The sequence below is a fragment of the Podarcis vaucheri genome (genome assembly GCF_965113315.1).
Source record: "Podarcis vaucheri genome assembly, chromosome: 14".
NCBI lineage: Eukaryota > Metazoa > Chordata > Lepidosauria > Squamata > Lacertidae > Podarcis > Podarcis vaucheri.
In genome coordinates, this window is record NC_138752.1 from 48626851 (window position 1) to 48640831 (window position 13981).

Genomic DNA, 13981 nt, shown 5'->3' on the forward strand with positions numbered 1-13981 from the left:
AGAAGGTGGCAGGAAGAGTCGCAGCCACAAACACCTTGGGATCACTTCTAAACAAAGCTGCAAAAGAGAGAGTGGTACATCTTCCTTGCAGCTTGTTGCTGGCAGTTCGAAAGCACACCAGTGCAAGCAGATAAATGGGTACCACTGCAGCAGGAAGGTAAACAGCGTTTCCGTGTGCTCTGGTTTCCGTCACGGTGTTCTGTTGCGCCAGAAGCAGTTTAGTCATGCTGGCCACATGACCCAGAAAGCTGTCTGCGGGCAAACGCCAGCTCCCTCAACCTGAAAGCGAGATGAGCGCCACACCTCATAGTCGCCTTTGACTGGACTTAACCGTCCAGGAGTCCTTCACCTTTACCTTTTTAGTACTGGATTTAAAATTAGAAACAGGAATGTTTTTCAGCTGATCCCATTTTGCTTCGTGTTGGGAGTCAATCAAATCTTTATTACGGTCATAGACCAGCATACGTACAGTCATTTAAAATGATGAGGCCGGAGGAACATTGCCCGGCTGTGAGTGTGAAGTCCGCTCCCTGCAAGGCCCTTTCCACCTGGCCTAGGGGGCAAGGCCCACACTCACCAGCCCTACTGAAGAGGCTCCTCATGAGGCCAGAGGAACATCGCCTGCCTAATGTTTTATTGATTTAATATGCTGTAAACCGCTTTGAGATTTTTATTAAATGTATAAAGCGGTATAGAAATTTTATAAACAAATAAAATCTGCAGGACGTTTTGGAAAGCTAAAAATTATTAAAACAGGAGGTATATATAGGACTTGCTGATCAGAAGGTCAGCGGTTTGAATCCCCGCGATGGGGTGAGCTCCCAGTGCTCGGTCCCAGCTCCTGCCAACCTAGCAGTTCGAAAGCACATCAAAGTGCAAGTAGATAAATAGGTACCGCTCCGGTGGGAAGGTAAACGGCGTTTCCATGCACTGCTCTGGCTCGCCAGAAGCGGCTTAGTCATGCTGGCCACAGGACCCAGAAGCTGTACGCCGGCTCCCTCGGCCAATAAAATGAGATGAGCGCCGCAACCCCAGAGTCAGCCGCCACTGGACCTAATGGTCAGGGGTCCCTTTACCTTTATATATAAAAGACTATAAGAATTGTGTTGGGAGTAAGGAAGGAAGAGGAGGGGCCAGAGAGACCATGTGAGATGCTGAATAGACTTGGACCAGGGTGACCTGTGTTCAAATCCCCTACTCAGCCACTGTGACCTTACAGCAGCCACACTCAGCCAGACCTATGTCTTGGGGATCTTGTAGGACTTAACAGCTTCCTTCTGGCCCCATCTGATCCGAGCAGCCTGCTGGGCCTGGCTTCCTGGCCTATCTAGTCTAGCATCCTGTTCTCAGAGTGGCCAAGCAGACGCCCGTGGAAAACCCACAAGCAGGATCCGAGCACAAGAGAATCTCTTTCTCCTGTGGCTTCCAGCAGCTGATATTCGGATGCATTGCAGCCTCTTGGCTGTGGAGGGAAAGCTCAGTAATCCTGGCTACAAGCCACAATACCCCTGATTCCTCCAGGAATAATGCTCTTTTTAAAAATAAAAATAAAAAATTGGAACTTTATTTAAAACATAACACACACACACACACACACACACCCCAATACAGAAATCCACCCTCATTAAACGTGAACATAGCATACAGTGAGCATAACATACAACAATACAAACCAGCAAATAAAAGACTTCCTTTATCCTGTATCTGGCATCCTTATTAACTTCTTATAAGCTGTTTCCTTTATGAATAATTATTAAGGTTTTTCTAATTAGAACTTAAATATCCTTCGGCCCAGTTTACTTGAAGGAGCATTTCCACCCCCATCATTCTGCCCGGATGCTGAGGTCCAGCTCCGAGGGCCTTCTGGCGGTTCCCTCCCTGCGAGAAGCGAAGCTACAGGGAACCAGGCAGAGGGCCTTTTCGGTGGTGGCGCCTGCCCTGTGGAATGCCCTCCCATCGGATGTCAAGGTGATGGACAACTACCTGACATTCAGAAGACATCTTAAGGCGGCCCTATTCAGGGAAGCTTTTAATGTATGATATTTTAGTGTTTTTTGGTTTCTGTGGAAGCCGCCCAGAGTGGCTGGGGAAACCCAGCCAGATGGGCGGGGTACAAATAATATATTATTATTATTATTATTATTATTATTATTATTATTATTATTATTATTATTAACATCCACAAAGTCTCCTGCAGACATTAATCAAAACAAGTCCAGATATGTATTTTAGGGCACTGTTTTGTGAAATATTCTCTGCATTTTCCCCATGCTTTTTGAAACTCTTGTCTAGTGTGATCTCTAATTGCCTCTGTTAATCTAGCCAGTTCAACATACTCTAACAGTTTGTCTTGCCTTTCCTTTTTTGTTGGCGCAGTTTCTTCCCCCCCCCCCCCCAGTTTTTAGCAATTAATGCTCTTAATGCTCTTTTGAAGTCATCCAAGATGGTAACCGCCACTACTTCTTCTTCCTGTGGCACCACGTTCCAAAGGTTAACTATGTGCTGACCTTTAAGGGCAGGATGCAAGAATCAGAAGTCTGAACAGGGGAGCAGCTGCTGAATCAGCAGCCAGGGCCTAAGCCCACGCATTTCCAGGCAGGTCTGTGTAGCCACAGATTGTGCTTGCTACAGAACACCTGAAGACCCAGGAGGAAGAGCATCAGGGCTGGAGCAGGGTGAGGAAATGGGTTTTTTAGGTCTCTGGAAAAAAGACTGATGGCTTTGCTAGACCTCGTTTCCATTTATTTCCAGTAGGTTCCCCAACCTTTCCATTGTTCTTATCATTACTTATTAAATGTGTCTACAGCCCTTCATCCGTAGACCTCAGGGTGGCTCACAATAATCTATAGATCTCGGCTGGTTCTATCAGTATACTTTTATTGGTGGTTTTTAAGTTCCCTTGATGCTCCTTTTTTGCTCTCTCTGTGTGTAAATTGGCTCAAAAATGCTAAATTCTGCCATTTTCAGAGGGGGACAAAAATGCCCTTCCCGCATCCAATTCACCACCCCACTTGCGCAAGACAAATGTCGGCAGTTTTTTCTAAGGCCCTCAAGCTTTGGAAGCTCCCTGCAAGATCCCCGCACACTGTCATTTTCGCAACCAAGGGCTGTTGTCTCAAGCGCCTCATCCCACACTAAACGCGAAAGTCCCCCCCCCACTGTTCCCAGGAAAAAAATACGGGTAGTTTTAGGCGCTTTGTGGCTACAGAATCCAAGTCAAACCCTCTCGATGTACTGCTCATCCAGTTTGCAAAGTTAGCATCTGTAGGCACACGCTGCCATTTTGGGAAAAACGAGCCCATTCTGCAAGCTTACCTCATCGATTGCAGACTCCTCTATCAAGCGGGGGGCATCCGAGGAAAGGAGCCCGTGGGTGGCCATGACAAAAATCTTGTAGGCGCCTCTCTCTTTGAGCGTCTCAGCAGCAGCCAGGAAGCTGTCTACGTCGTCTATTATGTCGTCCTGGCCAAGAGGACATGAGAAGAGGATTATCAGTGTTGCCTCAACGAGGCCGCCGGAGGCAAGTGGAAGGCCTCTAGGGCCACTTAGGGAGTAACCATTTTTTAAGGGCCAGATTTCCTTCTGGGCAATATTCCGGGGGCCACATGCCACTGGAGGGTGGGGCCAGAAGGAAGTGGGTGGGGCAATAATTCCAAACTTTTTTCTGTCCCCTACCCCAGTGGCAAAGCTGCATGCTCCAGCACCAGGGGCAGAGAGCAGGCGGGGGTGTCGCTAGCGTGCATCCCGTGGGTGTGGCGTGCGTCCTGGGGGCGTGGCATGCTGCCCACGGGGGCGTGGCACATGGCACGTGTCAGAGGGGCAGCCACAATGGTACCCCCCTCCCTGATGGTGCCAGGGGCAATGCGCTCCCCCCATTCCTCCGCCAGTACCCTACCCCGATGCCCCAAGTGTGAAGCAGGGAGAGAGGGAGCATATAACTGATTTATCAGACATCACTTGGTTGCAAAAAAAACCAACAAAAAACAACAAGCCTTAAAGTGTTTTAGGAAAAGACATTATAAGAGTTTACAACCGTGCTTTAAAACATTCAAAAGTTACAGTACTAAAACAGATTAAAATTACTCCGGCTTTCTAAACGTTTGGCCAGGGTTGTCAAAACAAGAAAGATTTTAGCAGGCACCAACAAAGAGTGCAGGGAAGCTGCCTGCTTGATATCAATAGGCAGGGAGTTCCCAAGTGCAGGTACTGCCACACAAAATGATTTGATTTCTTACCAATGTGGAACGGGCATTATGTGGCACCTGCAGCAGTGCAAATTCCGCAGAATGAAGCAGTGGATTGGCTACAGGTAGGTTAAGGCGATCTAATAGGTAAACTGGTCCCAAGTTGTTAAGGGCTAGATGTACTAATAGAAACACCACGAACTTTTTTTCCCATTTCAATGATTTTTGTGCTGATCTCACTCCTGTCCGTCCGCCTGTCCAAATGTGCCTCTTAGCATTCCAAACTGCCCATTCAGACTCCTCACCCTTACTAACTAGCATCACAAATGGAAAACAGCCTTTACAGCTCTGTGGCTCCAGTCTATGTCCCTGCCATTGCTGCAGGATGCTCTCACTGGATCCCTTATGAATAAAAAACTTGCCCATGTAGAATATTTACCCTGCTCCTCACTGGTTTTGCCCAAACCACAAGAGCAGCCTTGTTCAAAGATTTGAATCTCCCAGTAGGGAGAACGATTGGATATTTAACTTTTAATTTGGGGCAGGTCCACCTACACCTCTGAAAAGTGGCCTGTTTTGTCTTGAGCGACAATTTTAAGGAGAAAGTTTGTAGGGATGGAAAGTGTAAATTCTTCAGGGAAGCAACCCCTTATCTGACAAAACATTTGGTCTTAATAATTATTTTAACTGTGGAATGTATTTTATTCTGTTTGATGTATTTTATTTTTTGCAATGGCTTTGGCTAAACAAAGAAAGAATATATTTGTATATTGCAAAGCATTTCCAGCGATAACAGCTTCCGGGTCCCAAATGACAAACCACTGTAGGTAATTTCTCTAACCAAGCAGGTCACAGCAAGACATAGCGGGGATATATGCATTCCCACAGGACCGAAGTGTTTTGATTTTGCTTAATGAGGTACATAATGGATTTGCTTTTCACACTTGCAAACGTGATAATGGAAACAGACAGAGCACTCAGTCTTCCCCAATCTGGCAAATGCAACGTATTTTTTGGACTACAACTCCCATCAGCCCCAGCTAGCAAGGCCAATAGTCAGGGGTGATGAGAAGCGTAGTCCAAAACATCTGGAAGACCCAGGCCTCAACTGCACAGGTTATTTATTCCTATCACCAGATATAATCTCTCCCTACAAGCATCTTAAAAGTCCACCCTTCCTAGGAAAACTAAATCCTCCAGCCAACGCACAAATCTTTCAACAGCTGTTACGCTGGATTATTCCGCAGCCTCTCCATTCCCACGCGACAAGGGATATGAAGGTTGCCTCTGTCAGTAAAAGCAGCCATCGCTGGAGTTTGTTATCTGATGCAAGAACTGGATGAGCAACTCAGCTAATAACCACAGGGGTGGAGAATAATCATTAGCCACTTTAATGTTGTTGAAAACGTGTTAACTTTAAACAAACCGGAAGACTGGACAGGAGATGAAAGATTAAGTTAAATGAAGAAGAAAAAGAAGAGCTCGCTTGCTTGTTAAAAGCAAACACTAGTTTCCTCCCACTACTGGAAGCCTTTTATTCTGAATCAGGAACGCCGATGGAATGGGAATCAATGGCTGGAATTTCAGCTTCCTATTAAAAGCCGGGGAAGCGCACCCTTTAATTCAGAGCAGTCTGGTGTGCTCACGAGGAGCAGCTCTTTAGTCTCGGCAGCCAAACCTGATAAATGTGACCCAGATTTACTCAGCGGCACCAATTACCTCCAAGCAGGTGACACAGTAAGGTAAGATGCCATTTAAAAAGCAGCACAGTATTAGCATAGGCTGCGAGCCATGAAGCTGAGTGGCACGCTCAGCTTCAGATTGCTGGATTTCCTTGCGAAATGCAGATGCCACAAATCACAGTCATCGTGTATTAATATCGAAAGCCCTTAACAAGCTGGGACCACTTTACTTATGAGCTCACCTTTCCCTCCCCCCATGTGCCCACTCGATTGCTTCTACTACTACTACAGGTGCCAAAACATAATAATAATTTAATAATAATTTATTATTTATATCCCACCCATCTGACTGGGTTTCCCCAGCCACTTAAGATCACTGCCAATCAAGACCTCACCCTCCTTAAATTTCTCCCAAAGGGAAAAAGTACACACTAAAAACCTCCATTGGTATGAGTTTGGGCCATGGACAGAAGCAATAATTATGGATTTGGGTCCCAATTCCCCCTTGAAGAATATATAAGGCCCATTAGGACAATGGTGGCCAAACTTTGCCCTCCAGCTGTTTTGGGACTACAACTCGCATCATGCTTGACCACTGATCCTGTTAACTAGGGATGCAGCCACACCACGTGAATGACACATCCCAGCAGCTGAGAAATGCTCCCCAAAGTATCTGTGAGCCAGCAAGGACGACTGACTAGAACTGCATTCCCCACTCCTGGTTTAAGAGAACAGAATAGTACAGAAGCTGGGGTTCTTGGGAAGATCTAGGGCAGCCTGGGAATTTAGCGTCTCCTGTAATCACTATCAGCTGCTTGATGAGTTACAGCCCTTATCTTGAGGCTGGCATTAGAGTTCCCAAAAACACCCGCCCATTCTTAATTGGCAATATTCTGCAGCTGGGCCCGTCCTAGGCTTTCATCTCCAGACTAGTTCTAGGGAGTCTGGTTTGTCTGCCCATGCATTCGGTTGTGGAATAACATGTGGGCTGTCTCCATGCAAAAGGGTCCGAAACATTTTTTACTTCCTTGTTTGTTGCCCTCGTCTTCCTCTCCTGCTAACTGCAGCTGCCTGGTTTTCAAACCGTGTTGTGTCGGGGAGGGGAGCTGAGGTTGGTAGGAAAGGGATATTGTAACTTTAGCTAGTCAAGTCTTTCTTATTTTCAGTGCGTGCTGATTCTGTAATTCAAACGTTCCTGAACTTTTACAATCTGTCTTACTTCTTGGGAATCATATTTTTTTGCACTGTGTTCCAGTATCAACTCTGCTGTCTCTTATTAGTTGAAATAAATATTGCTGCTATAAGGGCCTGTGTGGCATAGTGGTTAGAGTGCTGGACTGGGACCTGGGAGACCAGGGTTCGAATCACCACTCAGCTGTGAAAGCTCACTGGGTGACCTTGGGCCATAGCTGTCAACTTTCCCCTTTTCTTGCGAGGAATCCTATTCAGAATAAGGGAATTTCCCTTTAAAAAAGGGAAACGTTGACAGCTATGCCTTGGGGCCAGCCACTCACTTTCAGCCCTAATGAGTGAGGGTTGCTGTAAGGATAAAATGGGGGGGGGATGCTTAAGCCACCTTGAGCTCCTTGGTAGAAAAGTGGGGTGTAGATGCAAATAATAATAATAATAATAATAATATTCAAATTACAAGAAAGGAGATTCCAACTAAACATCAGGAGGAACTTTCTGACAGTATGAGGTGTTTGACAGTGGAATAGACTCCTTTGTTGTTGTTTTTTAAATGATATTTATTGAAACACAAGAATTTTTTAAAAAAATTACACAAAAAAGACAAAATTACAAAAAAGAAAAAAATAATAATAGAAACACAAAAAGAAAAAGAAATAATAAAACCATTTTTTCCAAAGTCTCCACATTTCATTACCTTCTTTCCCTGACCTCCTCCCCCTCCCATCTCTTGTTTCTTGATTAGTAATTGTCCCAGCAAATCCTTTCCATAGTTCATAATATTTTATCATTATGTTATCTTACTCTAATCTCATTTTAACTTTTAAGAACAAGCTTAAAGTTTAAAACTCAAATTTTTTTTTATCAATTTCTCAAAACCAACCCTTTTACCAGATTCTTTAAATATTTTAACCAGAGCCAATTAATTTCATTTCAGCATTTTCCTAACATTCATAAAACTTTTTGGAATGGACTCCTTTGGAAGGTAATGGACTCTCCTCCCTTAGAGGTGTTTAAGCAGAGGTTGGATAGCCATCTGTCGTGGTTGCTTTAGGTGGGGGTTGTTCTAGATGACCCTCGGGGTCCCTTCCAACTCTACAATCCTCTACAATCCTGATTCTAGGTCATCTTGGGTCACTATGGCTACAGACACCGAGTTCCCCTCCCCTTCTGCTTTTCTACTGGGGAACTGCAGGTGTTGCCGAAATCCCTGGAAGGCAGCTTCCTGAACGTGGACCCCTGCTGCCTCGTAAGTCAGTAGATGGTGGCAGTATACCGTGGACCAGGTTTTTGTTTTTTAAATTGATTTGGGACACACACAAACACACGCGCATCTCGACAGCATCTTTCCACGTGACATTCTCAAACACTAAAAGGCAATTCAGAATCTACAGGTTGCTGCAGTAAGGCAGCTACATACCACGATGATGGCTATCCTTCCGCCCACATCTCCGACAACCGTGATGGGAGGTTTCTCTTTTGGAATCAACACTGGTTAAAAAGGGGAGAAAGAAAAGAGTCTTATAATGTTGCAGTAGACCTCCCGCCTTTTAGCATTCCTCTTAGTTACAGGGTGTTTCTCTCGGTAGATGCTTTCCCCACTCATCGTGACTCCAGCAATCCAGGCCACGTTCCACTTCCTACTGACAGCAACGACCCCTGCTGGTCATGCCAAAAGCTGTCCTTGCTAATACCAACAACCCCTACAGCAAAACCATTAGGGGCCTTATGGAATCACAAGCTCCATAAAGCAAGTGCCACCCCTGATTGTGTTTAGCAGGGGTGGGAGTCCTGTGGTCCTCCGCCTATTGGCAGACTCCCAGCACGCAGGGCCTGAAGGCTCAGGGAGGAGAGGAGCCAGGGATCCGGCAGGATCTGCAAGGCCAGGAGCTCCCTATATGTCAGGGGTCAGCAAACTTTTTCAGCAGGGGGCCCGTCCACTGTCCCTCAGACTTTGTGTGGGCTGGACTATATTTTTTTTGGGGGGTGAACGTATTCCTATGCCCCACAAATAACGCAGAGATGCATTTTAAATAAAAGGACACATTCTACTCATGTAAAAACACCAGGCAAACCCCACAAACAACCCAGAGATGCATTTTAAATAAAAGCACACATTCTTACTCATGTAAAAACACGCTGATTCCTGGACCGTCCACGGGCTGGATTTAGAAGGCGATTGGGCCGGATCCGGCCCCTAGGCCTTAGTTTGCCTACCCGTACTATACATGGAGCATCTTAAAATGGCTATCACTGCGACAGGCAGGGTATCTGAGGAGGCAGGGAGGGCCCTCCGGTAAGACCTGCCCAGTCTGAATGGAGACACATGGCTTCCCCGTTGCAAGAATCCCCACCATAGGAAGCCAAGCCATCCACTGCCAAGGACAGAGGATTTCACCACCAGCAGCAGCACCAAAATGCAACACAACCAATTTTCCCCATAGGAATGAATGACAGGCTTTCACTAGCATGGGAGAAGGTCACAAGAGATGCTCAGGGGCACAGTGTGGATGGGCTACACCAGGTAAAAGGTAAAGGACCCTTGGACAGTTAAGTCCAGTCAAAGGCGACTATGCGGTTGCTGCGCTCATCTTGCTTTCAGGCTGAGGAAGCTGGCGTTTGTCTGCAGACAGCTTTCCGGGTCATGGGGCCAGCAGGACTAAACCGCTTCTGGCGCAACAGAACACCGTGACAAGTGCCAGAATGCATGGAAATGCCATTTATCTACCTGCCACAGTGGTACCTATTTATCTACTTGCACTGGCGTGCTTTCGAACTGCTAGGTTGGCAGGAGCTGGGACAGAGCAACGGGAGCTCACACCCCATCACGGGGATTTGAACCGCCGACATTCTGATCGGCAAGCCCAAGAGGCTCAGTGGTTTAGACCACAGTGCCACCGGTGTCCCTCCTTGCTAGTCTAGTGGCACTTGGGAGTCTTGCTTGCTTGTATCTGCTTGCCCTCTAGTCATGCAAGAGGGGGCACTGAGTTTTACTCATAAGTTCATTGCAGTTTTTTCACAGTTTTGAGCAAAAGGATTGGGGGGGGGGCGGGCAGGAATCAAAAGCACATTTCAACCGGCTGCAATACAAATGTACCCTGTTTTGTGGCACACCACACTAAGAGACACAAGAGGGCTTGGGCATGGGTCAAGGATGATGCCAAATGCTGCAAATCACGGTACCATCCAACAACAACAGGGGGCATGAAATAGGCCCAAGTTTTCCATAACCAGAAAGAGAAAGACTTTAAATGCAAAGTCTCAAGCATAACAGGGAAGGGGCAGGGGATTTTCCACCAGAGGTTGCAGCAAACACATGTCCAAACCCTGTAACTCAGGCTACATCCACAGCATTCAAAGCACGTGGCTTCCCCCAAGGAATGCTGGGAACTGTAGCTTACAACTCCCAGCACCCTTGATGATCTACAGTTCCCAAGCTTATTTATTCTGCATGGGAGGAGGGCGAGACATGTGCTTACATTGTATGGTGTGGATATAACTTTCAAGAGAGGGAGATGCCCACTGTGAATGCCCGTCTCCTTTTAAGGACACCCACCCCAACCAGCAGGGGCCCTCCTCTCACGTGAGTTTACTTACTGGGTATCTCTAAACTAGGGTGAATGGCAGCTGCACTTTTAGCCGTCGGGGGTGAATGGCGGCCGTCCACCAGGTCGGACTCTGCATCTTGAGCCTCCCCATGTATCACGGCAATCCCCAGTCTCAAGCGCTCTGCAAACGACTGAGCCCTGCGGACAAGGGGCAAGGACGTTAGAAAACACGTCCGTCCCCAACGCAAAGGACGGCAGAGAAACAGCCATACAAGCAGAGGAGGGAAGGCAGGCAGGCAGTCCTCTCCCAAGAGTGTTAAGCTGACAGGTGATCAGGGCAAGGTGGTGTCAAATTGATCTCGTTCAGCATTTCCTAACCTGGTGTTGGACTGCAACTCCTGTCATCCTTACCTAGCAGGACCAGTGGTCAGGGATGGTGGGAGTTGTAGTCCGACAACAGCTTGGGGACCCAAGTTTGAGAAACCACTGATAGGTGCAAGTAATAAATAAATGCAACAGGGTTCATGGAATCATAGATCCCCACTGCTGCCTTTGCATCCAAAGAAGATGGATGTTGGAAGATTCAGGGCGGACGAAAGAAAGACCTTCATCACGCAGCGCATAGCTAAACTGTGGCGCTTGCTCCCACAGGGGGCAGTGATGGCCACCAACCCAGATGCCTTTAAAAGAGAACTGGGCGAATTCATGGAGAGGGCTATCAGTGGCTATGAGCCGTAACTGCCAAGCTCTGCCTCCACTGTCAGAGGTACAGTGGTACCTCGGGTTAAGTATTTAATTCGTTCCGGAGACCCGTTCCTAACCTGAAACTGTTCTTAACCTGAAGCACCACTTTAGCTAATAGGGCCTCCTGCTGCTGCCGTGCCGCCAGAGCATGATTTCTGTTCTCATCCTGAAGCAAAGTTCTTAACCTGAAGCACTATTTCTGGGTTAGCGGAGTCTGCAACCTGAAGCGTATGTAACCCGAGGTACCACTGTACTATGCCTGGGAATACCAGCTGCTGTGAATCACAAGTGGGGAGAGCACTGGTGCCCTCAGGTCTTGCTTGTGGGAATGGTGGATTTGATTTAAACCAAATCAATTTAAATCACTAGTCAGTAAGACTTGATTTAAATCACACACCCCCCCCCCGGAAAGACTTATTCTTGCTGGTATAATCTTAATATTTACAACCAGAGGAAGTTTTTGTTTTTGGAATAATATATTTTCAGTGTAGTTTTTACATTTACATCAAAAATTAATGATTTGGTTATACTATTAGAAATACATAGACAGATCATTATGTAATTATTGTGAGGTTTAATAAGTTAACTGTATTTGGATAACTTTTCTGCTGTACTTTATTAGAAGGAGAAAAACAATCTTTTCCTTAATAACAATAAAAAAAATTATTTGACTAAAACAATATTATAGCATATGTATCTATGTTTGTTAACTGATGTGGTTAAACGTATTTTTTATTAAAAAAAACTTAGACTGAGTGTCAGGGGTTCAGGAGCAGAGACGCAGAGAAGGGAGGAGACAGAGAGCGAGGGGGAGGAATACGAAGGAAAGATGAGTGGGGATGACGACCCGAGATCCCCGAGCCTGTCCAGCCAGTCCGAGGATTCCCAGAAGGGAGCGCCAGCGGTCAGAGCAAGGGGGGAAAGCAGGGGGACACCCCGGGAAGAAGGGGACAGAGAGTGATCAGAGAGCAGCAGCTGGAAATCGGGACCAACGTGCCCAGCTGGGAGCAGCGGGGAGAAAGGGGACCAGACATCGGGGTCCGGAGGCTTTCAGCAGGAGGGAGGGCACGAGTCAGGAGTAGTCACGCCCTCATCAGGAAGCGAGGAAACGGTCAAGAGGAAGGTAGAGAGTTGGGCGCGCGCGCCAAGTTCAAATGCAGCGGAAGCTGGCGCAGTGAGCAGCCCGGAGAGTGAGCCAGGTCCCAAAGCCCGCCGCAAGGAGGCGGAAGGGTCCGGGGGGTCCGCGTCAGAAGAGAGTAGAAAGGAAGAGACCCCGGGGGGCAGAAGGACCCAGAGACGGAGGGAAAGGCGCAGGAGGTGGAGCAAGGCTAGGGTATTAAGCTGGTGTGCTAGAGGCGGAGACTCAGACGGGTCTTCGCCGGTCTGACATAGAAGACGTAGGGCTGCACATTGCAGTTCGGAAATGGAACCTGTAACACAATAAAGACTCTTATAACGTGAACGCTGGCTAGCGTGGTCCTATGTGAGCTGGGACTGGGTGGCAGCCCTGACAGTAAGACCCGTCACTTAAAAAAGCTTCGAACACCTGGAACCTCGCAGCGGAGGCAGAAGCAGCGAGAGGAGGAAATTGGTGTTTGGGAGCAAGCTCACAAAGGTTGGCAGAGATGACGGACGCCGAGAAAATTTTAGCGTTGCAACAGGCAGTGACCCAGTTGAACACAGAGGTACTGGCATCCAAGAAAAGGGAGCAGGATGCTGCGGCCGCCTACAGAGATCTCCATGCCAGGTTTGAAGCGTTGGCTAAGCAAGGGCAACCGGGACCCAGGCCGGAGGGGGTCGGGTTGGCACGGAGAGCAGGAGGGCTTGTGGCTCACTTCGATGGGAATTTACAACAGTACCCCAATTTTCGAGCAGACGTAATGTGCGCACTGCAACTGCTGGCAAAAGACTTTAGAGATGAGGAAGAGAAAGTGGGGTTTATACTGTCCCATTTGCATGGGGATGCTAAAGCGTGGCTGCGCAATTTGTGGAGGGATAAAGACCCGGCGCTTCAGAGTGCAGATGCCTTTATCAAAGCGATGGATGCGTGCTTTTTATCTACCATTGACGTGGATCTTGCTCGAAGGGAGATACATGGACTGAGGCAAGGGAGGGCGAGTGTGCGGCAGTATCACGCCCGCTTTTTTGCGCTAGTCAGTGCCTTGGAATGGGACCGAGATTCACCCCCAGTCAGAGACCTGTTCTGGGAGGGTCTGAGCAGTGCTGTTAAAGACGAAATTGCGAGGGGGGAGAGGCCCCGAAGCACGCAGGAGGTGGTCCAGAGGGCGCTGACTGTGGGGGTGAGACTGGAAGAACGCCCATGGTGCAGAGACGAAGGACGTGGAGGGCGCGAAGCAGCGAGAAGTTTCTCTTCTGTTCCCAGGGAAGCAGCGCGTGCGCAATCCACACCTCCGCCAGGAGGGGGGGTGGAACCTATGGAGGTGGGAGGCGCCAGGGCTCAGTCGGCTACCAGAGCCCCAGCACCGGGAGCAGTCAAGACTAAGCCTCCTAGAGGGAACCGGAAGTGTTACATCTGCGACAGCCCTCAACACATGGCGAGAGAGTGTCCCCAGAGGAACTCCAAGCACACTGCAGCCTCCGCAACGGTGAAAGCAGTTACGCAGCACAGCGAACC

General features: G+C 47.9%; 1 protein-coding gene across 1 annotated transcript in view; it reads right to left on the minus strand.

Moving 5' to 3' along the window:
* The window catches only part of PRPSAP2 (phosphoribosyl pyrophosphate synthetase associated protein 2), a 35634-nt gene that overhangs the window by 1216 nt on the left and 20437 nt on the right, over positions 1 to 13981 (minus strand). Inside the window, exons 8-10 of the mRNA XM_082199869.1 lie at positions 10652 to 10800; positions 8475 to 8545; positions 3316 to 3462 (exon numbers count right to left, since the gene is read on the minus strand). Coding sequence (XP_082055995.1) covers positions 3316 to 3462; positions 8475 to 8545; positions 10652 to 10800 — 367 coding nt within the window. The remainder of the gene's footprint in view (positions 1 to 3315; positions 3463 to 8474; positions 8546 to 10651; positions 10801 to 13981) is intronic.